The 25732-nt window shown below is 42.9% G+C and overlaps 1 protein-coding gene across 2 annotated transcripts in view; it reads left to right on the plus strand.

Annotated features, from left to right (window-relative positions):
• The window catches only part of CARS2 (cysteinyl-tRNA synthetase 2, mitochondrial), a 102255-nt gene that overhangs the window by 61458 nt on the left and 15065 nt on the right, over nt 1-25732 (plus strand). For both annotated transcript variants that reach the window (XM_040425218.1, XM_040425219.1), the window contains 3 exons: nt 1862-1991; nt 6845-6978; nt 25658-25725. In XM_040425218.1, the coding sequence (XP_040281152.1) occupies nt 1862-1991; nt 6845-6978; nt 25658-25725 (332 nt within the window). The remainder of the gene's footprint in view (nt 1-1861; nt 1992-6844; nt 6979-25657; nt 25726-25732) is intronic.

Raw genomic sequence — 25732 nt, forward strand, 5'->3', positions numbered from 1 at the left:
ATGACACCCCAAAACACATTGCCCAACTTCTCCTGAGTACGGTGATACCACATGTGTGACACTTTTTTGCAGCCTAGATGCGCAAAGGGGCCCACATTCCTTTTATGAGGGCATTTTTAGACATTTGGATCCCAGACTTCTTCTCACGCTTTAGGGCCCCTAAAATGCCAGGGCAGTAAAAATACCCCACATGTGACCCCATTTTGGAAAGAAGACACCCCAAGGTATTCAATGAGGGGCATGGCGAGTTCCTAGAATTTTTTTTTTTTTTGGCACAAGTTAGCGGAAATTGATTTTTTTTTTTCTCACAAAGTCTCCCTTTCCGCTAACTTGGGACAAAAATTTCAATCTTTCATGGACTCAATATGCCCCTCAAGGAATACCTTGGGGTGTCTTCTTTCCGAAATGGGGTCACATGTGGGGTATTTATACTGCCCTGGCATTCTAGGGGCCCTAAAGCGTGAGAAGAAGTTTGGAATATAAATGTCTAAAAAATTTTACGCGTTTGGATTCCGTGAGGGGTATGGTGACTTCATGTGAGATTTAATTTTTTGACACAAGTTAGTGGAATATGAGACTTTGTAAAAAAAAAAAAAAAAAATTTCCACTAACTTGGGCAAAAAAATGTCTGAATGGAGCCTTACATGGGGGTGATCAATGACAGGGGGGTGATCAATGACAGGGGGGTGACCAGGGAGTCTATATGGGGTGATCAACCCCCTGTCATTGATCACCCCCCTATAAGGCTCTATTCAGATGTCCGTATGTGTTTTGCGGATCCGATCCATGTATCCGTGGATCTGTAAAAAACATACAGACATCTGAATGCAGCCTTACAGGGGGGTGATCAATGACAGGGGGGTGATCAATGACAGGGGGGTGACCAGGGAGTCTATATGGGGTGATCACCCCCCTGTCATTGATCACCCCCCCCCTATAAGGCTCCATTCAGATCTCCGTATGTGTTTTGCGGATCCGATCCATGTATCCGTGGATCCGATCCATGTATCCGTGGATCCGTAAAAAACATACGGACATCTGAATGCAGCCTTACAGGGGGGTGATCAATGAAAGGGGGGTGATCAGAGAGTCTATATGGGGTGATCACCCACCTGTAAGGCTCCATTCAGACGTCTGTATGTGTTTTGCGGATCCAATCCATGTATCAGTGGATCCGTAAAAATCATACGGACGTCTGAATGGAGCCTTACAGGGGAGTGATCAATGACAGGGGGGTGATCAGGGAGTCTATATGGGGTGATCACCTCCGTCATTGATCACTCCCCTGTAAGGCTCCATTCAGACGTCCGTATGTGTTTTGCGGATCCGATCCATCTGTGGCGGGGCGGGGGGGTGTAGTGTAGTGTGGTGCTTGGTGCTACTTATTACTGAGCTACCTGTGTCCTCTGGTGGTCGATCCAAACAAAGGGGACCACCAGAGGACCAGGTAGCAGGTATATTAGACGCTGTTATCAAAACAGCGTCTAATATACCTGTTAGGGGTTAAAAAAAACACATCTCCAGCCTGCCAGCGAACGATCGCCGCTGGCAGGCTGGAGATCCACTCGCTTACCTTCCGTTCCTGTGAACGTGCGCGCCTGCGTGCGCGCGTTCACAGGAAATCTCGCGTCTCGCGAGAGGACGCTCCGGCGCGTCCAGGAGGAATCAATCAACCACCTCTAGGACGCGTCGCTGCGTTCGGCGGTCCGGAGGTGGTTAAAAAAAACAACAACAAGAACAAAAAAAACTAGGTGGCAGCATCAGCAGTACCCGGCAAGTACAGGTATTTAGCTCCTATAAGTAAAACAGATGAAAGGTCCTCTTTAATTCTAATTTCTGTTATTGCTGTTTTGTGTGGCAGTTGTAAGTGACAAGAGGTCCCCCAGAGACTTTGCGTTATGGAAGACCGCTAAACCTGATGAGCCCTGTTGGGTCTCTCCATGGGGTAAAGGAAGGCCTGGCTGGCATATTGAGTGCTCCACAATCGCAAGGTGCAAAAAAAAACATTTTTTTTTTTTTTATGTCTAGAGGTAATCTAAAATAATTCTATCTATCTATCTATCTATCTATCTATCTACAGTTGCAAGAAAAAGTATGTGAACCCTTTGGAATTATATGGATTTCTGCACAAATTGGTCATAAAATGTGATCTGATCTTCATCTAAGTCACAACAATAGACAATCACAGTCTGCTTAAACTAATAACACACAAAGAATTAAGTGCTACCATGTTTTTATTGAACACACCATGTAAACATTCACAGTGCAGGTGGAAAAAGTATGTGAACCCCTAGACCAGGGATGGCCAACCTGAGGCTCTCCAGATGTTGCAAAACTACAACTCCCAGCATGCCCGGACTGCCAACAGCTATCAGCCTACAGCAGGGCATGGTGGGAATTGTAGTTTTACAACAGCTGGAGAGCCACAGGTTGGCCATGCCTGCCCTAGACTAATGACATCTCCAAGAGCTAATTGGAGTGAGGTGTCAGCCAACTGGAGTCCAATCAATGAGATGAGATTGTGTGTGTGGAGAAAAAAAGGCACAGCACACCAACATCAAAACCTCATCCCAACTGTGAAGTATGGTGGTGGGGCATCATGGTTTGGGGCTGCTTTGCTGCGTCAGGGCCTGGACGAAAAATGAATTCCCAAGTTTATCAAGACATTTTGCAGGAGAACTTAAGGCCATCTGTCCACCAGCTGAAGCTCAACAGAAGATGGGTGTTGCAACAGGACAAGGCATAGAAGCATAGAAGTAAATCAACAACAGAATGGCTTAAACAGAAGAAAATACACCTTCTGGAGTGGCCCAGTCATAGTCCTGACCTCAACCCGATTGAGATGCTTTGGCATGACCTCAAGAAAGCGATTCACACCAGACATCCCAAGAATATTGCTGAACTGAAACAGTTCTGTAAGAGGAATGGTCAAGAATTACTCCTGACCGTTGTGCACGTCTGATCTGCAACTACAGGAAACGTTTGGTTGAAGTTAATGCCGCCAAAGGAGGTTCAACCAGTTATTAAATCCAAGGGTTCACATACTTTTTCCACCTGCACTGTGAATGTTTACATGGTGTGTTCAATAAAACATGGTAACATTTAATTCTTTGTGTGTTATTAGTTTAAGCAGACTGTGATTGTCTCTTGTTGTGACTTAGGCCTCTTTCCCACTTGCGTTGTTGGGATCCGGCATGCACTTCCGTTGCCGGAGGTGCCTGCCGGATCCGGAAAAACGCAAGTGTACTGAAGGCATTTGGAAGACGGTTCTTCCAAATGCTTTCAGTGTTACTATGGCACCCAGGACGCTATTAAAGTCCTGGTTGCCATAGTAGGAGCGGGGAGCGGGGGAGCGGTATACTTACAGTCCGTGCGGCTCCCGGGGCGCTCCAGAATGACGTCAGAGCGCCCCATGCGCATGGATGACGTGATCCATGCGATCACGTGATCCATGCGCTTGGGGCGCCCTGACATCACTCTGGAGCGCCCGGGGAGCCGCACGGACGGTAAGTATACTGCTCCCCCGCTCCCCGCTACACTTACCATGGCTGTCAGGACTTTAGCGTCCCGGCAGCCATGGTAACCACTCTGAAAAAGCTAAATGTCGGCTCTGGCAATGCGCCGAAACGACGTTTAGCTTAAGGCCGGATCCGGATCAATGCCTTTCAATGGGCATTAATTCCGGATCCGGCCTTGCGGCAAGTGTTCCGGATTTTTGGCCGGAGCAAAAAGCGCAGCATGCTGCGGTATTTTCTCCGGCCAATAAACGTTCCGTACCGGAACTGAAGACATCCTGATGCATCCTGAACGGATTACTCTCTATTCAGAATGCATTAGGATAATCCTGATCAGGATTCTTCCGGCATAGAGCCCCGACGACGGAACTCTATGCCGGAAGACAATAACGCAGGTGTGAAAGAGCCCTTAGATGAAGATCAGATCACATTTTATGACCAATTTGTGCAGAAATCCATATCATTCCAAAGGGTTCACATAATTTTTCTTGCAACTGTATCTATCTATCTATCTATCTATCTATCTATCTATCTATCTATCTATCTATCTATCTATCTATCGCATTTACTGTACCTCAGGGGTACAACCAAAATAATCATCAAAAACATGAACGACAATGTGTGGAAATATACTCAATAATACCAAAAAACCGAGAGCACACATGTATAATCATGACATATTTGATTAAATGACATCATAAAAGACAACATATATATGGGTTGTATCATATGCATTTTTGCTTCTGATGCTATTTATGCCTTCACCCACTTTTTTGGCTTAGGTAACCCTTGTGGTTTTTACCTGTATTATTTGGTACGGACTTCCTCCTTTTGGTCTTTGTCTTTTCATGCAATGTGCTGTTAAACCATAATGATTATTCCTGAGGGGGGATTTTCTACCTTGTGTGCCTACTGGGGAGCTGCTTATTTGCAGTGTTTACTGCATTGCTGCTATTTATTTATTCATACTTTAATTATTCATATATATGTTGTCTTTTATGATGTCATTTAATAAAATATGTCATGATTATACATGTGTGCTCTCGGTTTTTTGTACCTCAGGGGTGTAACTACCGCTGCTGCAGCTGCTATGGGGCCCCCACCCCCCCACCAGCAAAGGGCTCAGGCTGTAAATGACTATTAATTACTTAGGCCTCATGCACACGACCGTATTTTGTTTCCGTGTCCGATCCGTTTTTTTTTTTGTGGATAGGATGCGGACCCATTCATTTCAATGGGTCCGCAAAAAACACGGACAGCACACCTTCTGCTGTCCGCATCAGTATGTCCGTTCCGTTGCTCCGCAAAAAAAATAGTGCATGTCCTATTTTTTTTACTAGTTTGCGGACAAGGATAGGCATTATTACAATGGATCCGCAAAAAAAAACGAATCCACAAAAAAAAACAATGCCATACGGAACGTCATCCGTTTCTTTGCGGATCCACATACGGTCGTGTGCATGTAGCCTTACATGCAGGGCCCTCCATCTGCAGCAGTAGGGAGTCCAGAGCCAGCATACTACAATCTGACTTCTGTCTGGCTCAGTGCTAGATAGCGGAGTCTATTGATAATTTCAGGAGCTAGGCAGCAGTCAGGTCAATCTCTGCAAGAACCCCTCTTCAAGGGGTTGTCCGGGTTCCGAGCTGAATCCGGACATACCTCCATTTTCACCCAGGAAGCCCCCCTGACTTGAGCATTGGAGCAGTTCATGCTCCTATGTTCTCCTTTGCCCTGCGCTAAATCGCTCATTGTCCAGAATCAAGCGTTAATCGTTACATCTAATAGTTTTATCGATCATAGCATTTCTCGGTGATCATTTAAAAAAAATATTGCTCATTGCCCTCATATCTGTACGCCTAAGTTGTTTGCCGCTCGTAAATGACTTTTGGGTGTAGCGCACGTCCATGAGCAATCATCTGACTGTCTAATAGATCCAGAAAGTAAACGATTAACAAGTACACAGCGATTTTATTCCGGTCGCATCTAATGACAATTGTGTGTCTAATCATACTAAATTCGATTGCTAACGACTCGCAAACAATTCGATCTATTGTCATCTCTACGAAATCTTGAGGTGTAATACAGGATTAACATCTACTACATTATGAGCACTCAGAGAGTTATCACTATGTTATCTGTGGCGATACATAGGACTGCAGGTAATGGCTGTCCCCTTCCCCACTTCCTATACATTGCTGTGTCCCTCAACTTATCATCTTGATGCTTGTGCAGCATATCCATTTCCACTGGCATCTAGGCCATAAATATTTGATTAGTGGGGGTCCAGTTCCCACTCCAGTCATCACACTAAAGGGCCAATGGTGCTCCTGTGAGTTCTGTCCTTCCCCTTCATCCATGTACATATTGCTGTATCTGTGCTTTGTCACTTAAAGAAGACATGATGCAATATTCGGCACAGCCATCATATGGGGGACCCATTGTGTTTGTGTGAAAGAAAAATACGGGGTGCATATCTTTCAGGAGTTCCTTTCTTTGTGATGATTGGTGGTTGACCTGGAGATCAGACCCTCACGTATGATCAGTATTGATGGCCTACAACAGGGTTCAACAAGCTCCAGCACTCCAGCTGTTATGAAACTACAACTCCCAGAATCCTCCTTTCACCTGTATGGGAGTTACAGGAACAGCTGAGTAAAGCCTCATTCACACGTCAGTTTTTTTGGTCAGGGATTTCCATCAGTGACTGTGAGCCCAAACCAGGATTGGAGCCTCCACATACATAAGGTATAAGGGAAAGATCTGCACCTGTTCTGTGTTTAGAGCCGCACCTGGTTTTGGCTCACAATCACTGATGGAAATCACTGACTGAACACTGACTGTGTGAATAAGGCCTCATGCACACAACCGTTTTTCGGGTCCGCATCCGAACCGCAGTTTTTGCGGCTCGGGTGCGGACCCATTCACTTCAATGGGGCCGCAAAAGATGCGGACAGCACTCCATGTGTCGTGTGCATGAGGCCTAAGGCATAAGTGTGCATGCTGTGAGTTGTAGTTTCACAGCAGCTGGAGTGCCGATGGTTGTTGGTCCCTAGCCTACAATATTGATATATGGCAGTGCACAATACAGTTCTGTTTGGTGTAATGTAAATGTGTGTCAGGATTGGGCTACACAACAGCGCGACCGAGGATCGCAGTGTAGCCATAGAAATGAATGGGGTCGCAGTGCAGCTTGCAGGTTGCCGCGACCCCAGAATGGCAAAAAATCCAACCCTGTTGGTTATTTTATTTTCATATTTGCTAAAAAGCTTACATATTACTAATGATGTGTGTGTAATCTCATGGCATGTGGGTATTCTTTCTTCTATAGTACTGTGTTTGGAGAACAGCTTGACATTCATACAGGTGGTATTGATCTGGCATTCCCTCATCATGAAAATGAAATTGCTCAGTGTGAGGCCTATCACCAGTGTGATCAGTGGGGGAACTATTTTCTGCATTCAGGTAGGTCTGGTTTATACATATCAATATATTAATGGAGTCTCGTGTCAGAACTGTTAAATTTTTTTCATGCATCTAGATCCATATAGTGACACAGTGAGGGGTTGTATCTGGCAAGGCAGGTATTTTTCTCCCAGCATGTGTGGCTGGGCTGTCCTGAAATAGGCAGCTGGGCTCAGCAGAGATGTCTCTGTTTTTTGGATCTGAGGCTTTGTGCCGTGCTGGAGGGCTGAGAGCCGCATGCTGGGGAAAAAGGCCCTAAAGCCTGCTGTGGACTACTGGAGGCAGAACTGCCAGCAAGGGGACTTGTGTTATATGAACTTTCCATTGTGTGTGAATTAACACCAAGACTGTAAAGTTATGTGCTGTTTTGTGCAATTGCCTCAGGTGTGAATAAACACTGATGATTTGAGTGAAGAACTTGTGATTTGCCTCTGTACTGCGCCCCCGCTTACCCTATCTACCAGAGCGAAAGCCCCCCAAAAAAAAATAAAAAAATATATATATATATATATATATATATATATATATATAGACGTAGAAAAAGGGCAGCACTCCAATAAATAAAATGGCAAAAAACTTTATTTACCCATAAGGCTGTAGCGACGTTTCGGCTCTAACACAGGAGCCTTCCTCAAGCAGTGTGTACAGATCAAGATCCAAACATATATAGTGTTATAGCTAGCCATAGCCAATTACATGTTAAGTGAACATAATTAATAAATAAAGCAAAATACAAAATACATCATACATGTGAATACAGATAAAATCAGCAATACAATGTGGTTCAATCGTGGTGCACCTGATTGCTTAAAAACTATTACCATAAATATAAAACTTAGTGAGATATTTCTATAATTACATAGTTGATAATATGATCAGTGTCAACTGTAGATGATTAAATAAAGTGTCACGTGCTTACTATTACAGGTGGTGCATACTGAGGATGCAGGATGAGGGTCGGTTGTGGTCGCTGCTGACATGTGCGGTCCGGCGTGCCTAGGTCCCCACTGCGCATGCCAATACGACGTGTAATACATGTTGCCGGCCAGTATCAATACGACGTGTAATACATGCTGCCGGCCAGTATCAATCTCGTCACCTGACGCATATGCTCCTACGTCACCGCACCAAGACGGCCATTATGGATAAGGGCAAACAGCCCATTCTGTCGCCCTGACGATCATGCTGACAATTTAGTCCGATGCAGTGTGGAATCGGGATGGTACTGGCATGGGACAATGCCAGAGTGTCAAAAGTGGCTGAGTGGGCTCGGCTAAGGGATACCACAACAATGAAGAGTGGATCCGCCAGCCGTGACCACAGAGCGGCCGCGCATCTGTACGCAAATACAGAGTCGCGGCCGCTCCGATCCAACCCACCTGTCGCCACAACCTGTCGCCACAACATTCAGAGGGCTCTCCTCTTGACCCCTACCACACATGTAACGGAAAATAACAAAAACAAAAACAGTCTTCTGGAGGGAACACGGAAGTCGTTTTTCGCATAGACAATGGTATCCAGGCATCACGATCGCACTGTCAGCATGGAGGCCACACCGCCCATCATCACCCCAAACTCGCAGCATAACACCTGTAAATATAAAGATAAAGTGTGAGCATAAGTGCACGGAAGGGAATACAAAACATACAATATTAAAAGACTATTAGAATAAACGAAGATTTATGTATAGTACACACAAGTCACATAATCAACACTGGGACAATCGACAATAAAAAATACAAAGATAGAGGGCAAGACACGCCACTAACCGACCCCAACCTTGTAATCCACATTGAGACCATGTGGATGGAGGGAGTCCAACGTGTAGATCCATTTTAATTCTCGCTTTTTTAAAAGGCTAGTCCTGTTGCCACCTCTCCTAGGCATTGGTACATGATCAATGATGCAAAATCTTAGGTCTTTCTCAGTGTGTTTCTGGTTGGCAAAGTGTTTAGATACTGGTAAATCCAGTCTTTTTTTCCTGACACTAAGTCGGTGATTGTTGAATCGTGTCTTAAAATCAGTTGTCGTTTCACCGACGTACAACAGATTACAAGGACAAACGATAACATACACAACAAAACTGGAGTCACAGGTCAGATAATGTCTCATCTGATATGAAACCCCAGTCCGTGGGTGCATGAAAGCTCTACCCTTAAGAATGAATTTACAGTTTACGCAGGACAAACAGGGAAAACAGCCGACACTGGCACCTGTCAGGGTCAGCTGTCTCGCTGTCTTCAGGGTTCCCACGTCTGCCCTTACCAATTGGTCCTTGAGACTCTTGGACCTGCGGTAGGACATGATCGGAGGAGAGTGGAATTCCTTGACTGTGTTTAGACAACCGCCCAATATACCCCAGTGACGCCGAATAATGTTACTTATGTCGGCGCTCTGTTCACAGTGGGTGGAGATAAATGGAATCCTAGTCATCTGTTTTTGTTTTGCCTTCCTTTTTAGAGTGTCATCCCTGTTCAGTTGACTGACCAATTTCTTTTGTTCCTGTAATAGCTTAATTGGATACCCTCGTTTCTCAAATTTATGTAACAGTGTATCCAAGGTATTGTTGGATGCCACAGGGTCAGAAACGATACGTTTAACCCTCAAGAACTGGGAGTATGGGAGGGATTTAACCATGGACCTAGGGTGATTGCTGCTGTAGGTCAGTAGCGTGTTCCTGTCGGTTGACTTAGTAAATAATTCTGTCTGCAATTTACCATCCGACAGGATCACGCGAGTGTCCAAAAACTGCATTTCAACACAGGAATGCACCAAAGTGAACTGTAGTGCCCTATCAATTCCATTGAGGAAACTGTGAAAATCACAGAGTTGTTTGGCATCACCTGTCCAAATGAGGAAGACGTCGTCTATGTACCGCCACCACGCCCTAACATGTTGGAAGTGGTGGCTTCCATAGACGACGTCCTCCTCAAACCTGCGCATAAAGATATTGGCGTAAGTTGGGGCCACATTGGACCCCATCGCCACGCCCTGTTCCTGCACGTAGTATGAATCTTGAAATAAGAAATAATTGTGCCTAAGCACAATCTCCAACAAAGATAGTACAAAATGTTGGGAACCATCAGTGAGTGTGGATTTATCCAACATTGAACCGACCGCAGCCAATCCCTTTTGATGATCTATTGATGTATAAAGTGAAGTTACATCAAACGATGCAAGTATCACATCAGATACATCAACAAGTTCAACATCCTGCAATTTAAGCAAAAAGTCGCTGGTGTCACGAATATATGAGCTGCCCCCACAAGAGAAACTGCACAGAACTTTATCAAGGAAGATGGCCACATGGCTGAAGATTGAATCGGAGCCCGAAACAATAGGGCGACCAGGGGGATCGACGAGGGACTTGTGGATCTTGGGCAACACATAAAGCACCGGAGTGACAGGATGTGTTACAGTAAGGAAATCCACAAGTCCCTCGTCAATAACCCCCGCATGCAGAGCCTCCGTCAATACATTTTCAATCAATTCAGCAACCTTGAACCTCGGGTCAAAATCAATGTGACTATAGACGGTTCTGTCACCCAATTGCCGCTTGATTTCGGCAATATACTTCTGGGTGTCAAGCACGACCACCGCGCCGCCTTTATCGGCGGCCTTAATGGTAAGTTCATGGTCGAGTTTTAATTCTTTAAGAGCAACCATCTCTTCCGCTGTCACATTGGGATGACCAAAAGGTTGTACAGATTTTATCGCCTTTAATCTCTGAATGTCAGATTTAACGGCAGCCATATACGCCTCCATTGCAGGCTCATTGACAACTGGATTGAAGGTGCTTCTAGTTGAAAGATCGAACATGCCAAGAGAGAAATCACTCATCTTGGCATGCTCGATCTTCCCCCTATTCTGGAACCAAATTCTCAACTTGATAGCACGAAAGAAATTATACAGGTCAAAATCAAGTTCGAACCAGTCCGCAGTGGTTCGTGGGCAAAAAGAAAGCCCCTTACTTAATACACTCACTTGGGCATCAGTCAAATTTTTTGAAGAAAGATTCACCACGGTTACTTCTTCCTCGACGGGTTGTTCCTGCCGGGAGGACGGGGTCTGTTGTTGCGCTGCTTTTTGTTGTCGCCTGTGTCTACGGCCTCCACGCCGGATGCGTTGTCTCCGGACAATTCTGTCTCCCTCAACCCTAAAAAAGCCTGGTCAGCAGAAAAGGCATCTTGAGTAGATTTCTGTTTCTTTTTCCAGCCATCCTTATTTGTGTAGACGCTCTTATCACTGGATTGCCAGGAGTATATATTGCCCTTCTTGTAGTCATCAGAGTCTCGATTCCATTTAAAGCGTTTGCCTTCCTCCATCTCCACACGAAAACTCTGTAACTGGGTAGAAAATGCATCATTGTATGTCCCAAATTCCTCAACTGAGGATAAATGAATAAGCTGTTGTTCCACACTTGCCAATTCAAGCATAACACTGGACAATTCGCCCTGTAAAAATTCAATATTAAGCAGTATAAAGTCCAGTGCATACCGGTTTGAAAGGTTTTCAAATTTCTTACAAAATGAAGGACAGCCAGAGAACAAATTGGGGCGTAGATTGGATCTCATCCCTCTGGGAACACGTTGGGCTTTAAAATATTCTCCAAGAGTGGTCATGTGGAGACGCAAAGAGATAGATCTCTTTGATAGGAATTCAAATTTCCTTTTTAGCTCCTTAGCTGTTGGGGTGGTGAGGAACGCGGCATCTCCCTCGATCATGCATAGAATCCTGTCGACTGCTTCCTGTGTGTATGTGAAGCCTCCGGGTGGAATTTGATCATTAGTAGACATGTTGAAAAAAATAAGTCCGTAATAAACTGACGTGCAATCGCCAAAAACCGGCTGTATGTAAAAAAAGAAAAAAGATGGCAGCACCGTCACAGAAAAAAGGGAATGGAGGGTGCAAAAAGCCCAATGTGGATAAAAGCCAATCCAATAATGCAGACGTAGAAAAAGGGCAGCACTCCAATAAATAAAATGGCAAAAAACTTTATTTACCCATAAGGCTGTAGCGACGTTTCGGCTCTAACACAGGAGCCTTCCTCAAGCAGTGTGTACAGATCAAGATCCAAACATATATAGTGTTATAGCTAGCCATAGCCAATTACATGTTAAGTGAACATAATTAATAAATAAAGCAAAATACAAAATACATCATACATGTGAATACAGATAAAATCAGCAATACAATGTGGTTCAATCGTGGTGCACCTGATTGCTTAAAAACTATTACCATAAATATAAAACTTAGTGAGATATTTCTATAATTACATAGTTGATAATATGATCAGTGTCAACTGTAGATGATTAAATAAAGTGTCACGTGCTTACTATTACAGGTGGTGCATACTGAGGATGCAGGATGAGGGTCGGTTGTGGTCGCTGCTGACATGTGCGGTCCGGCGTGCCTAGGTCCCCACTGCGCATGCCAATACGACGTGTAATACATGTTGCCGGCCAGTATCAATACGACGTGTAATACATGCTGCCGGCCAGTATCAATCTCGTCACCTGACGCATATGCTCCTACGTCACCGCACCAAGACGGCCATTATGGATAAGGGCAAACAGCCCATTCTGTCGCCCTGACGATCATGCTGACAATTTAGTCCGATGCAGTGTGGAATCGGGATGGTACTGGCATGGGACAATGCCAGAGTGTCAAAAGTGGCTGAGTGGGCTCGGCTAAGGGATACCACAACAATGAAGAGTGGATCCGCCAGCCGTGACCACAGAGCGGCCGCGCATCTGTACGCAAATACAGAGTCGCGGCCGCTCCGATCCAACCCACCTGTCGCCACAACCTGTCGCCACAACATTCAGAGGGCTCTCCTCTTGACCCCTACCACACATTGGATTGGCTTTTATCCACATTGGGCTTTTTGCACCCTCCATTCCCTTTTTTCTGTGACGGTGCTGCCATCTTTTTTCTTTTTTTATATATATATATATATATATATATATATCTATCCCACCTGCTCAACTGTTTTCGCAATGAATGGTGGTAGTTGTGCATTTAAAGCTACATGTCCAATCCTGAGGGTCAGGTGACCTGCATTCTGCACATAGGTGATGGTCTCCCCGTGTTTGCCTGGGTTTCCTCCGGGTACTCCGGTTTGCTCCCACACTCCAAAGGCATACTGATAGGGATCTTAGATTGTGAGCCCCACCATGGACCGCATGATGCTAATGTCTGTAAAGCGCTGCGGAATATAGCAGCGCTATATAAGTGCATTAAATATAAATAAAATATGTATGGCATATACTATTGGTATCCTAACAATACAGCCAAACGGGGTGACTATTCCTCTCCAGATTGCTGCTTATTCGCAGCAAAAGCCTCACTGAATATGCAGCAAAAGCTGCATGTTATATGCAGATTTGCCACAGATTTCACCCTATACATTGCGAAAAGTAAAATCCGCAGAATGAATTGACATTCTGTGGATTTAAAATCCACAGGGCAGGTCAATTTACACTGTGAATTTTGTTGCAGTGTGTAGATAAGAATTCTTAAAATCTAATCCACGTTGCTATTACGATAAAACACTGCAGATTTGCTGCACACAAATCCATGGTAGCAAATCCGCAGCATTTACGTCCCATGTGGATATACCCTACCATACTGTTTTGTGTAGAAAATAAGGAACATGGTTTGATTTTTCACTCACTTAGGCCTCATGCATACGACCGTTGTTCTGGTCCGCATCCGAGCCACAGTTTTTGCAGCTCGGGTACGGACCCATTCACTTCAATGGGGCCGCAAAAGATGCAGACAGCACTCCGTATGCTGTCCGCATCTGTTGCTCCGTTCTGTGGCCCCGCAAAAAAATATAACATGTCCTATTCTTGTCCGTTTTGTGGACAGGAATAGGCATTTCTACAATGGGCTGCCTGTACCGTTACGCAAATTGCGGAAGGCACACGGGCGGCTTCCGGCCTTACAGTAGGGAAAATATATTTGATAAGCGATTTAATTTTTTTGCGAATATCGGCACTTCGAGAATTCGCGAATATTTTGAATATAGTGCTATATATTCGTAATGAGGAATATTCAGTTTTTTTTTGTTTGTTTTTTGACACCGTACATTTCAGGTGATCATCCCTCCCTTCTTCTAGCTTGAGGGCCAATGAGAAGGCTTTGTCACAGCTTAGCAACATCCCTAGCAACCAATAGAAAAGTTGCCTACCCCCCGCCGATATTACGCGCGCATTATGCGAATAATACATTGCCGATTTTTGCAATCAAGAATATAATCTAGAATTCGCGAATTCACTAATGTCCCTGCCGCTCATCACTAAATCTAAAAAATAAAAAAATCACATTGTATGATTTTTAAATGATTCATTTGCATTTTACTGCATGAAATAAGTATTTGATTCAATAGAAAAACAGAACTTCATATTTGGTACAGAAGCCTTTGTTTGCAATTATAGAAGTCCAACGTTTACTGTAGTTTTTGACCAAGTTTGCACACACTACAGCAGGTATTTTGGCCCAGTCCTCCATACAGATCTCCTCTAGATCTTTCAGGTTTCGGGGCTGTCGCTGGGCTACCGTACATTGAGTTTCAGCTCCCTCCAAAAATTTTCAATTCGGTTCAGGTCTGGAGACTGACTAGGCCACTCCAGGACCTTGAAATGCTTCTTATGGAGCCACTCTTTAGTTGCTCTTGCAGTGTGTTTTCGGTCATTGTCATGCTGGAAGACCCAGCCACGACCCATCTTCAATGCTCCTACAGAGGGAAAGAGGTTGTTGGCCAAAATCTTGCGATTCATGGCCCCATCCAACTTTCCTTCAATACGGAGCAGTCGTCCTGTCCCCTTTGCAGAAAGTCACCCCCAAAGTATGATTTTTCCACCCCCATGCTTCACGGTTGGGACGGTGTTCTTGGGGTTGTACTCATTTTTCTTCCTCTAAACACGGCGAGTGGAGTTGATACTGAAAAGTTCTATTTTGGTCTCATCTGACCACATGACCTTCTCCCTTGCCTCCTCTCGATCCTCCAGATGGTCATTGGCAAACTTCAAAGGGGCCTAGACAGGTGCTGGCGTGAGCAGGGGGACATTGTGTGCCCAGCAGGATTTTAATCCATGACGGCGTAGTGTGTTACTAACTGTTATCTTTGAGACTGTGGTCCCAGCTCTCTTCAGGTCATTGACCAGGTCCTCCCGTGTAGTTCTGGGATGATTCCTGATTTTTCTCAGAATCATCCTTACCCCATGAGGCGATATCTTGCATGGAGCCCCAGACCGAAGAAGATTGACAGTCATCTTGTGTTTTTGTTTTTTTTTTTCTATTAATTGCGCCAACAGTCGTTGCCTTCTAACCAAGCTGCTTGCCTATTGTCCTGTAGCCCATCCCAACCTTGTGCAGGTCTACAATTTTGGCCCTGGTGTTCTTAGACAGCACTTTGGTCTTGGCCATGGTGGAGGGCTTGGAGTGTGTGGACAGGTAACAAGTTCAAACAGGTGCAATTAATACAGGTAATGAGTGCAGAGTAGGAGGGCTTCTTAAAGAAAACTAACATGTCTGTGAGAGCCAGAATTCTTGCTGGTTGGTAGGTGATCAAATACTTATTTCATGCAATAAAATGCAAATTAATTATTTAAAAATCATACAATGTGATTTTCTGTATTTTTTTATTTTTTTATTTTGTCTCTCACAGTTGAAGTGTACCTATGATAAAAATTACAGACCTCTCAGAAAACTTGCAAAATCACCAGTGTATCAAATACTTATTTTCCCCACTGTATATAGTGCTGACATATTCCACAGTGCCGTAAAATCGCCAGTGTATCAAATAATTATTTTTCCCACTGTATATAGTGCTGACATATTCCACAGCGCCGTACAGATATTATCATCACTTGCTGTCCCCAGTGGAGCTCACAATTAATGTTGAGCGAAGCGAGCTTAGGATGCTTCATCCGAAGTCGCTTTGTTCAAAACTTCGGAATAATACTGTACAGAGATTTGTCTCCATAGAGCATTAGAATGTATGGGCTCTGATGAGCTGAAGTCAATTATTCACAAAGTTGCGTGTGACTTCGTTGAATAACTTCGGTAATTGATTTTTAAAGTGGAAAACCACTTTAAAACTTGAAACCAAACTCAACTTTGGTACCGACTCCACTTTCCACCTTAAAAATCAACTATCGAAGTTATTCAACGAAGTCACGCGCCGAGCCGAAACATTCTAATACTGTATGGAGACGAATCTCCGTACAGTATTATTCCGAAGTTTTGAACAAAGCTTCGCTCAAGACTAGTCATAACCTCTTTACTTTTTCATTGAGTTAGCTGTTTGAGTTCTTGTTTTTTTACATGACAAATTGGATTCCTTAATGGCACTTCTCAATTTACCATATCCTGTATGGAAAAACAGGGAAAAATTATTTGTGGGTGAAATAAAAAATAAAAAGAAAAGCACATTTCCACCATGTTTTTTAGGGTTTTGTTTTTATGGCTTTCAATCTGCACTAAAAATGACAAGCTAACCTTACTCTGTGGCTTAGTACAATTATGACGATAACACATTTATATCGTTTTTATTTTAATTTTTACTACTTTTAGAAAATAACCTTTGAAACAAAATTTTTGCATTGGTATTGAGTGAATCGAGCTTTGGCTCCTAGATCCTAAGGGTATTTTAACACTAGCGTTAAAGCTTCAGTTTTATCCTAATGTATTCTGAATGGAGAGCAATCTGTTCAGTATGCATCAGGATGTCTTCAGTTCAGTACCTATTATTGTATTTGGCCGGAGAAAACACTGCAGCATGCTGCGGTATTTTCTCCGGCCAAAATTCCGGAACACATGCTGGATCCGGCATTCAGTTTCATTGAAACGTATTAATGCCGGATCCTGTACCAAGTGTTCCCGGAAAACCGATCCGGTTTCCTGGTCTGAGCATGTGCAGACCTTTAAAAATGCGTAAAAAAAAAATACTGGATCCGTTTTTCCAGATGACATCGGAGAGATGGATCCGGTATTTCAATGCATTTGTCAGAGGAATCCGGAAACAAATGCTATCAGTTTGTATACGGATTTCCGGATTCGGCAGGCAGTTCCGGCAACGGAACTGCCTGCCGGAATCCTCTAACACAAGTGTGAAAGTACCCTTAGTCGATTTGTTAAAAACTTTGTTTGAGATCAGTCTCTGTACAGCATTCAATGTATGGGCTCCGGAGGCAGGTCTCTGTACAGCATTAGAACGAAGTTTTGAGCCCGATTCGCTCAACACTAATTGCCATATCTTGACCACCATAACCTTTTTTTTATCCATGTAAAAGCTGTGTGGAGGCTTGTTTTTTTGCAATGTGAGCTATAGATTTTAATGGTACAATTTTACGGTACATAACGGTTTTTTGGTCACTTTCTATAAAAAAATTTTCAGGGAGGAAGGTGACAAAATGGCAGTTAGCAGGGTCTTTTTTCCTCGTTATGGTGTTCACTGTCCAGGATAAATACATTTATATTTTAATATTTCAGACATGATGAATACTAATTATGTTATTTATAAAAAAAAAAATATCTTTTTTTTATACTTCACAAGGCCTCAAGTTGCCATAACAACCAATTAGCACCCCACATGCTGCCTTTGTTGCAGCTGCATTTTGTGCAGACCCATTGATTTCAACGGGTCCACAGTCCGCATTTTGTAGACAAGTATTAGACATGTTCTTTCTTTTTGCCGAACGGACATACGGATGCGGAAAGCACACAGATCATCCATGTGTTTTCCACTTCCTTATGTCTGTTCTGCAAAAAGAATATTGGGGGTCATTAATCAAATTGGTGTAAAGTAGAACTGGCTTAGTTGCCCATAGCAATCATTCAGATTCCTTCTTTCATTTTTGACCGCTCATTTGGAAAATGAAAGGTGGAATCTGATCGGTTGCTATGGGCAACTAAGCCAGTTCTACTTTACACCAGTTTGATAAATGACGACCATATATCCACAAAATGAACAGATGGGTCAGCAAAAAAAATGTGGACGGCACACGGACTGTATCTGTATTTTGTAGATATGCGACTGCAAAACTTTTACGGTAGTGTGCATGAGGCCTAAGCTTGTGAGCCTGCTCCATACAGCTTAATTTTACATGTTTTCGTGCATCGCGGTTAAGTCCATATGTGGAACTGGTCTGACAGTTAAAGTAAAGCTCTGGGCACATTGTGATAATTAGTAAATTGAACATACTAGGTCAGTACTGGCTCACCTCGCACTCCAGGTGTGGTGAAACTACGACTCCCAGCATGCTTCATTCATTTCTATGTAGTTCTGAGAACAGCCAAGCAAGTGTACCTCTTGGGAGTTGTAGTTTTACCACAGCTTGAGTGCCGGAGGTTAGCCATTACAGTACTAGGGCCATGTAACATAAGGGCCATTATTTCTTTCATTCTGATCCGCCTAATGCAAGTTTCCAAAGTTGTTCCGCTTGCAGTAACAACAGCACGGTGGCATTAGTTGCCTAAATGATGCCCCACCTTTTGCATCAGTCAGTGCTTTGGAGCTATAACACACTGGGGGTAAATTTTTGGCTTAAAAAAAGGTCACACTGGCCTTTTTTATGCCCGCTAGAAAATATTTTATGGCACAGGTGTTTTTTTCCGGCATGTTCAACACGTGGGAGTAGCAGGGACATCGGCCCCAACACATTTATGCAATGGCGTAGCTAGAAATGACTGGGCACCACAGCAAATTTTTAAATGGGGCCCCCCTCCCCCAGTAATTTTTTCACAACCCCTTCCTTTCATGCCGCCCCTATTACTGTGGCTAGTAAAGATCGCTCTCCAGGTCCGGCAGCTGTTTCATCCGTTTTCTACACTGTCTATACTGCCACTGTATATGATGTCATTGTGTAATACTGTTGAGGGGGCCCTGACCAAATCTTTTAGTCCTCCTCCTGGATGGGCCCCAAAGCTGCAGCTTCCCCTATAGCTACGCCCCTGCATTTATGCCAGGATGCAGGAGTAAATGTTGGTGAAAGACTATTCCAATCAGGGGCTGGGGTAGTTTTTATGGCTGGCGCATGGACTGCCAGAGGTGCCCCTAATTTGGGAGCAGGCACATGCCTCGTCATAAATTATGCACATCCTCCACCAGCCCAAAAGGGAAACGGACAGTGGTAAAAAGCCGGACTTTGTAAATGAACCCACTGACTTGACGCTCTGTCCACCCCCTGCATGTGTTCTGCACATAATCCTAGTAATACAGGAAGATTTCTGCTCCTTTAGTAATTCCTCTGCTTTTGGGTCCAAATGTAAGGGGCCGATCATGAACAAATCTCAACATTTATTTTCAGGTTTGATGCAAAGCAATTGATAAAACCTCTAGGAGACAGAGTTTTATTTTCAGCATTTAAAATGGAAAGACGATTCTTCATTATTATAAAATAGCAGCAGTCAGGATAGTTGAAAAGGAAAGTGAAATAAATGACCTAGTTTACTTCTGCATCTATTGAAACTATCACGGGTGGCGCCCAGTTGGGGGCAGCTTTGAGTGCAGTTTTCCCCTAATGGCATCAGGGACGTCGGAGCATTGCTGAAACTTGTCATTAGGATCAAATCCATATGGCTTATGGCCTGTCATATGTTTCTTTTAAAATCTGTCGAGAAACACCGCCACCTGTCATGATTGAAAGCTGTTTATGAACTACAAGTTTAGGGACCTCTGAGATATTGGCTTTTAGGTGGATTTTTAGAAAATAAAAGTTTTGTTTGGTCGCTGCAGGGAAGAAACAGCATTGCACAGCATCCCATTGAAATAAATTGGCCATCTGTTGATGCGAATGCACATTTATCTCTTTTAGAAGATAATCTTACACTTTATTTCTTATGGTTTCATACCTACAAAAAGTGACAAATGTGCAGCATAAAATGATACTTTGCTCACAGAATGTCATACTGTGCAGACATGGCGCAGTGCCATAGTGCCCAAACTCCAGTGTTCCGTTCAGTACCTACAGGGCGTCTCATCCCAGAGGAGACACCATTTACTCTCCCCTTGTTCCTACATAGAGAATAAAGTATGCGAAAGCCATGCTGCCCTCTAGTGGTAGCAGCTGCTAAAGCTAGCAATGATTTGTTAACACTACTACTAGCTTTAGGCATACCTCCCAACTTTTTGGACCATCACTTATGGTTCATTGCGTGAAAGATCCATTTTTTTTTCTTCATACCTATAGACTTCAATAGTTTTCTCTTGCGAAATAGCGCAAAAATAATCTGAATATAGGAATTTCTAAAATCCCAACTGCATTAAATAACAAATGATATAAAAGATGGGCCCTGGTGCCTTTCTGTATATTAGAGAAACACGTTCTGGTTCAATATTGTGGATATAAAAATGCAAATCTCTACCTCAGATCAAAAAGACGGACATTTAAAGGGGTTGTTCAAGTTATGAAAAAAAAAATATAGCACTGTAAATCTGATGGGCAGCGATATATAACTAAGCTAAGCAAGTTTTAGACAAAAAAAAATCTATATTTCCTCATTTCCCTGGTTCTCTTCGGGCCCTTTGTTTACATGCAATAACAGCAATCTCTGCCCCTCCCCTTTCTTTGCAAAGGGAGTGAATATAAGTGCTGCCCTGAGTGACATGTCTGCCTGTTGGGATACTCAGAAGCATGTTGTATGTGTAGGACTACAAGTCCCAGCTGTATAATGACACTGCTGATTAGGGATCGACTGATTATCAAAGTTACCAATATTATCAGCTGATATTCAGGATTTTCAAAGTTATTGGTAGCGGCATCTAACCTTGCCGATAATGCGTCACAGAACATGAGTGCGCTGCTGTCAGCGCGCTCATGTTCCCTCAGCATCACAGGGGAGAAGGAGTCACTCTCTCCCTCCTTTTTTGGGCAGATTTTTCATTTTGATCCATTTTTTTCTTTAACACATCGAGGGTTAACAGCCAAACAAAACTCAATATTTATTACCATGATTCTGCGGTTTACAGAAACACCCCACATGTGGTCATAAACTGTTGTATGGGCACACAGTAGGGCGCAGAAGGAAAGGTACACCACATGGTTTTTGGAAGGCTGGTTTTGCTGAACTGGTTTTTAGATGCCATGTCCCATTTGAAGCCCCCCTGATGCACCCTTACAGTAGAAACTCCCAAAAAGTGACCCCATTTTGGAAACTAGGGGATAAGGTGCCAGTTTTATTGGTACTATTTTTGGGTACATATGATTTTTTGATCATTCATTATAACACTTTATGGGGCAAGGTGACCAAAAAATTTGTGGTTTTAGCACAGTTTTTATTTATTTATTTTTACAGCGTTCACCTGAGGGGTTATGTCATGTGACATTTTTATAGAGCAGATCGTTACGGATGTGGCAATACCTAATATGTATACTTTTTCTTATTTATTTAAGTTTTACACGATAACAGCATTTTTGAAACAAATTATGTTTTAATGTGTCCATGTTCTGAGAGCTATATTTTTTTTTATTTTTTAAATGATTTTCTTATGTAGGGGCTAATTTTTGCGGAATGAGGTGACGGTGTTATTGGTACCATTTTGTGGGACACGCGCCTTTTTGATCACTTGGTGTTGCACTTTTTGTGATGTAAGGTGACAAAAGTAGCTTTTTTTGACAGTTTTTATTTTTTTTACGGTGTTCACCCGAGGGGTTGGGTCATGTGATATCGTTATAGAGCTGGTTGTTACGGACACGGCGATACCTAATATGTATACTTTTTTTTTTACTTATTTCACTTTAACACAATAATAGCATTTTTGAAACAAAAAAATGATGTTTTAATGTGTCCGTGTTCTGAGAGCTATAGTTTTTTAATTTTTTTTAGCGATTTTCTTATGTAGGGGTTCATTGTTTGCGGAATGAGGTGACGGTTTTATTGGTACCATTTTGTGGGACACACGCCTTTTTGATTACTTGGTGTTGCACGTTTTGTGATGTAAGGTGACAAAAATGGCTTTTTTATTTTTATTTTTTTATGGTGTTTATCGGACTGGGTGGATCATTTGATATATTTATAGAGCCGACCGTCACGGAGGCGGCAATACCAAATATGTCTATTTTATTTTATTTTTCTATTTTTAAATAATTTTTTTTTATTCCTTACTTGGGGAATTGTTTTTTTACATGTGAATATTTTAACACTTTATTTTTTTATTTTACACTTTTTGTCCCCCATAAGGTCATACAAGACCTCTGGGGGACATTTAAGCATAGCGGTGAGTGCTGTGTATACAACGATCTAGAAGGCAGGGACACCTGGGAACTGTCCCTACCTTCTCTAAGGGTTGCCCTGCTGTCACTGACAGCTGGCAACCCAATCTGCAGCTGCATGATTAGTGTGCAGCTGCGATCTCTGAATGGACGTTCAGAAACGTCCATTCAGAGATAGAGAACCACCTCCCGGACGTTTATAGTCACCGTGCGGACGGGAGGTGGTTAAGAAACTGTCTCTATACTAAGGGCATCTGTCAGCAGATTTGTACCTATGGAACTGGCTGACCTGTTACATGTGCTCCTGGCAGCTGAAGGCATCTGTGTTGGTCCCATGTTTTTATGTGCCTGCATTCCTGAGAATTTTTTTTTAAATATATGTAAATGAGCGTCTAGGAGCAAAGGGGGCGTTGCTGTTACACCTAGAGGTAGGGTTGAGCAATTAACCGGTATATACAATAAACCATGGTATTTTTGTGACGTCACACCTGACTCTGCCATGAGGCATGGGGGCAGCATTTTGCTGTGGGATACGGGGTCCTCTGGCTCCCATCCCCGCCGGTCAGTCTCATAGGCTGCTAGGCCTGAAGCCTATGAAGCGGTAGAACAGCTCAGGAGATCCCGTTGATGTCAGTGCAACCGCCTGCACTGGGAAGCAGAAATTCAGACCCTGCAGAAAGTAGAAATGTGGCCTGCAGACGAACACAGGTGAATATAATGTTTTTTTTTAAAAAATATATCTATGTCGGGCACTACTAGGGCAAATACTAGGTGGTGGTGGGAGAGCATTATATATGGAGGCATTATACTACAGGGGGGAGAGCATTATATATAGGGGCATTATACTACAGAGGGGAGAGCATTATATATGGGGAAATTATAGTACGGGGGGAGCATTATATAGGGGGCATTATACTACACGGGGGAGAGCATTGTATGTGGGGGGCATTATACTACGGGGAAAGCATTATATATGGGGGCATTATACTACGAGGAGAGAGCATTATATGAATGCGGGTATTATACTATGGGGGGAGACCATTATATATGGGGCATTATACTAAAAGTGGAGAACATTATATAAATGGGGTAATAGAGTAATGAGCGAGCACTCATACACTTGGCAACCAAATTGACATGTGCAGAAAATATTTATTATATCCCCATAAAATACAAGTAATAAAATTTATAAGAACAATGTAGCAATAATATACAACATTACAATCACATATATTGTGGTAGATATGATCGATACTATATTCATATAACTCAATAGTGTCGATAAATTCAATAATATATATCACACCAAGAAACTTCAAGTATATGCTGTTATTTGGGAAAGAGGGGGTATTATCTTCTAGCGCTCTCTCCCAATTTGGGAAACTGAATGTCACTGAAAATGTTGTAGGTGTATTCACTGGGAGCGCAACATGTTCAAAGTGTCCACAGGAATCCTGATAATGTGAAAAGTCTCTTATAGCATATCCTTTTATGGTCGATATGAGCTTTGGATTGGAGAAAACTTTAAATCGATATTTGGCTTACCGTCTAGCGTCTGCTGTCTCCCTATTGCTTCAATGGAGCTTTAAATATTTGCCGGCTTATTCAGTCGCTCCATACAGCAAGCTGGTTTAAATTTCGCAGGAGTTCCAAAGATCGCGGAAGTTGCCACTCTGTTCCGCAATTTCCTTTGGTGCAGCTTTCGACGATAAGAATAGTTAATCCTTTACTGTAGAGATTTTCTTCTGTATGGCCATACAGTATTATCGGAGGCTTTTCAATGCAGGTACATCACTTGTTTCACCATACGCGTTACGTGTAGATTCACTCTCCCTTCCTCAGTGGTGGTGGGAGAGCATTATATATGGAGGCATTATACTACAGGGGGGAGAGCATTATATATGGGGGCATTATACTACAGAGGGGAGAGCATTATATATGGGGAAATTATAGTACGGGGGGAGCATTATATAGGGGGCATTATACTACACGGGGGAGAGCATTGTATGTGGGGGGCATTATACTACGGGGAAAGCATTATATATGGGGGCATTATACTACGAGGAGAGAGCATTATATGAATGCGGGTATTATACTATGGGGGGAGACCATTATATATGGGGCATTATACTAAAAGTGGAGAACATTATATAAATGGGGGAACTATAGGGGGCCTTAATGCCCTTTGGGGGCATTATTAATATTGGAGGTACTGTGGGGGCATTATTATAGGGCTCATTATGGAGGGCACTACTACTAATATGGTTGCTATTGGGGGTACTGTAGGGGGCACTAATACTATTAAGGGTAAGTGGGTAGAGAGTGAGTTATTTGGAGGACTTTATGGTACTGTTATGTCTGCAGTATAGTGTTTGTGGGCATTGGGGACCATAGTGGCCACAGTATTGGGGATAGCAGCAGAATGTTGGAGCACAGAGATGTCTGTGTGTCAAACTCTGCAGTGATGAGAAGCGGCTGGAAGAAGTTATCCCGGTCTGATCTCCGAATGGAGAAGATGAGGAAAGAGACTGTCTACATCAGAGGAGACATTACTGGATGTAAGAGGTATGTGCGCTGTATTACATTGTATGTAATATGTCTTTAAGGCCTCATGCATACGACAATATTTTTGGTCCGTATCCGCGGATTTTGGGACAGTGGTGCAACAAAGAGACGTTACTATAATGTATGGGAGCAATACAGAGACATTTTACTGTATAAGCTCTATACAGTATAATGTCTCCTTGTGGCTCTGTACAGTAAAATGTTATCTTGTTGCCCCCATACAGTATACAGTAATGTCTCCTTGTGGCCCCCATAATGTGGGGGCCACAAGTAGACAGTACTGAATAGGAGCAACAAGGAGACATTGTACTGTATGGGGGCCAGAATGTCTGATGTCTGTTAATCAGGTATACTTGGAAGTCTATGAAATATATAAAAATGTATTCACTTATGTGGCTTTTTTCAGTCATAATTCTACTGATTTCTTCTTCTTAGGATTGGCACATCACAAAATTCTGCATTATTTTAGAGCAGTGTTTAAATGGCAATGCAACCTTTTCTGAATAAGAAATATTTGTACGTGTTTGCTGTCTGGCAGCAGAGTATTCCCCTGTGTCCGCGCACACATCACTTTATAGATCAATGCTGTAAATTGACAAAAGTAAGTGTAGAGGAATTCTTCATCAGAGGTCCATCTTTTGTCTGTTTCATTTGTCACTTTACAGCACTTCCAGGTGCTCAGATCTTCAATCTCCACCTATATTTATAGCATTTATCTGGTTTTTATCTTCTTACGGACGTCGGGTGGTTATTGTTATTGCTTCCTATGGCCTGGGTCTAAATGTTGAGCACTTCTTGTAAATGATCCCTAACAGTAACCGATAAAGCCATTTTATTTACACTCATTCCAAACTACAAAAAGAAGACACTCAGATAGCGACTTTTCATCCTAGGTCATTTACATCTCAAAGGAAAAGAAGAAAAAATGTCAAAGTCTTTGAAAAACTACATTACAGTGAAGGTAATTT

The sequence above is a fragment of the Bufo bufo genome, chromosome 3 (genome assembly GCF_905171765.1).
Source record: "Bufo bufo chromosome 3, aBufBuf1.1, whole genome shotgun sequence".
Lineage (NCBI taxonomy): Eukaryota > Metazoa > Chordata > Amphibia > Anura > Bufonidae > Bufo > Bufo bufo.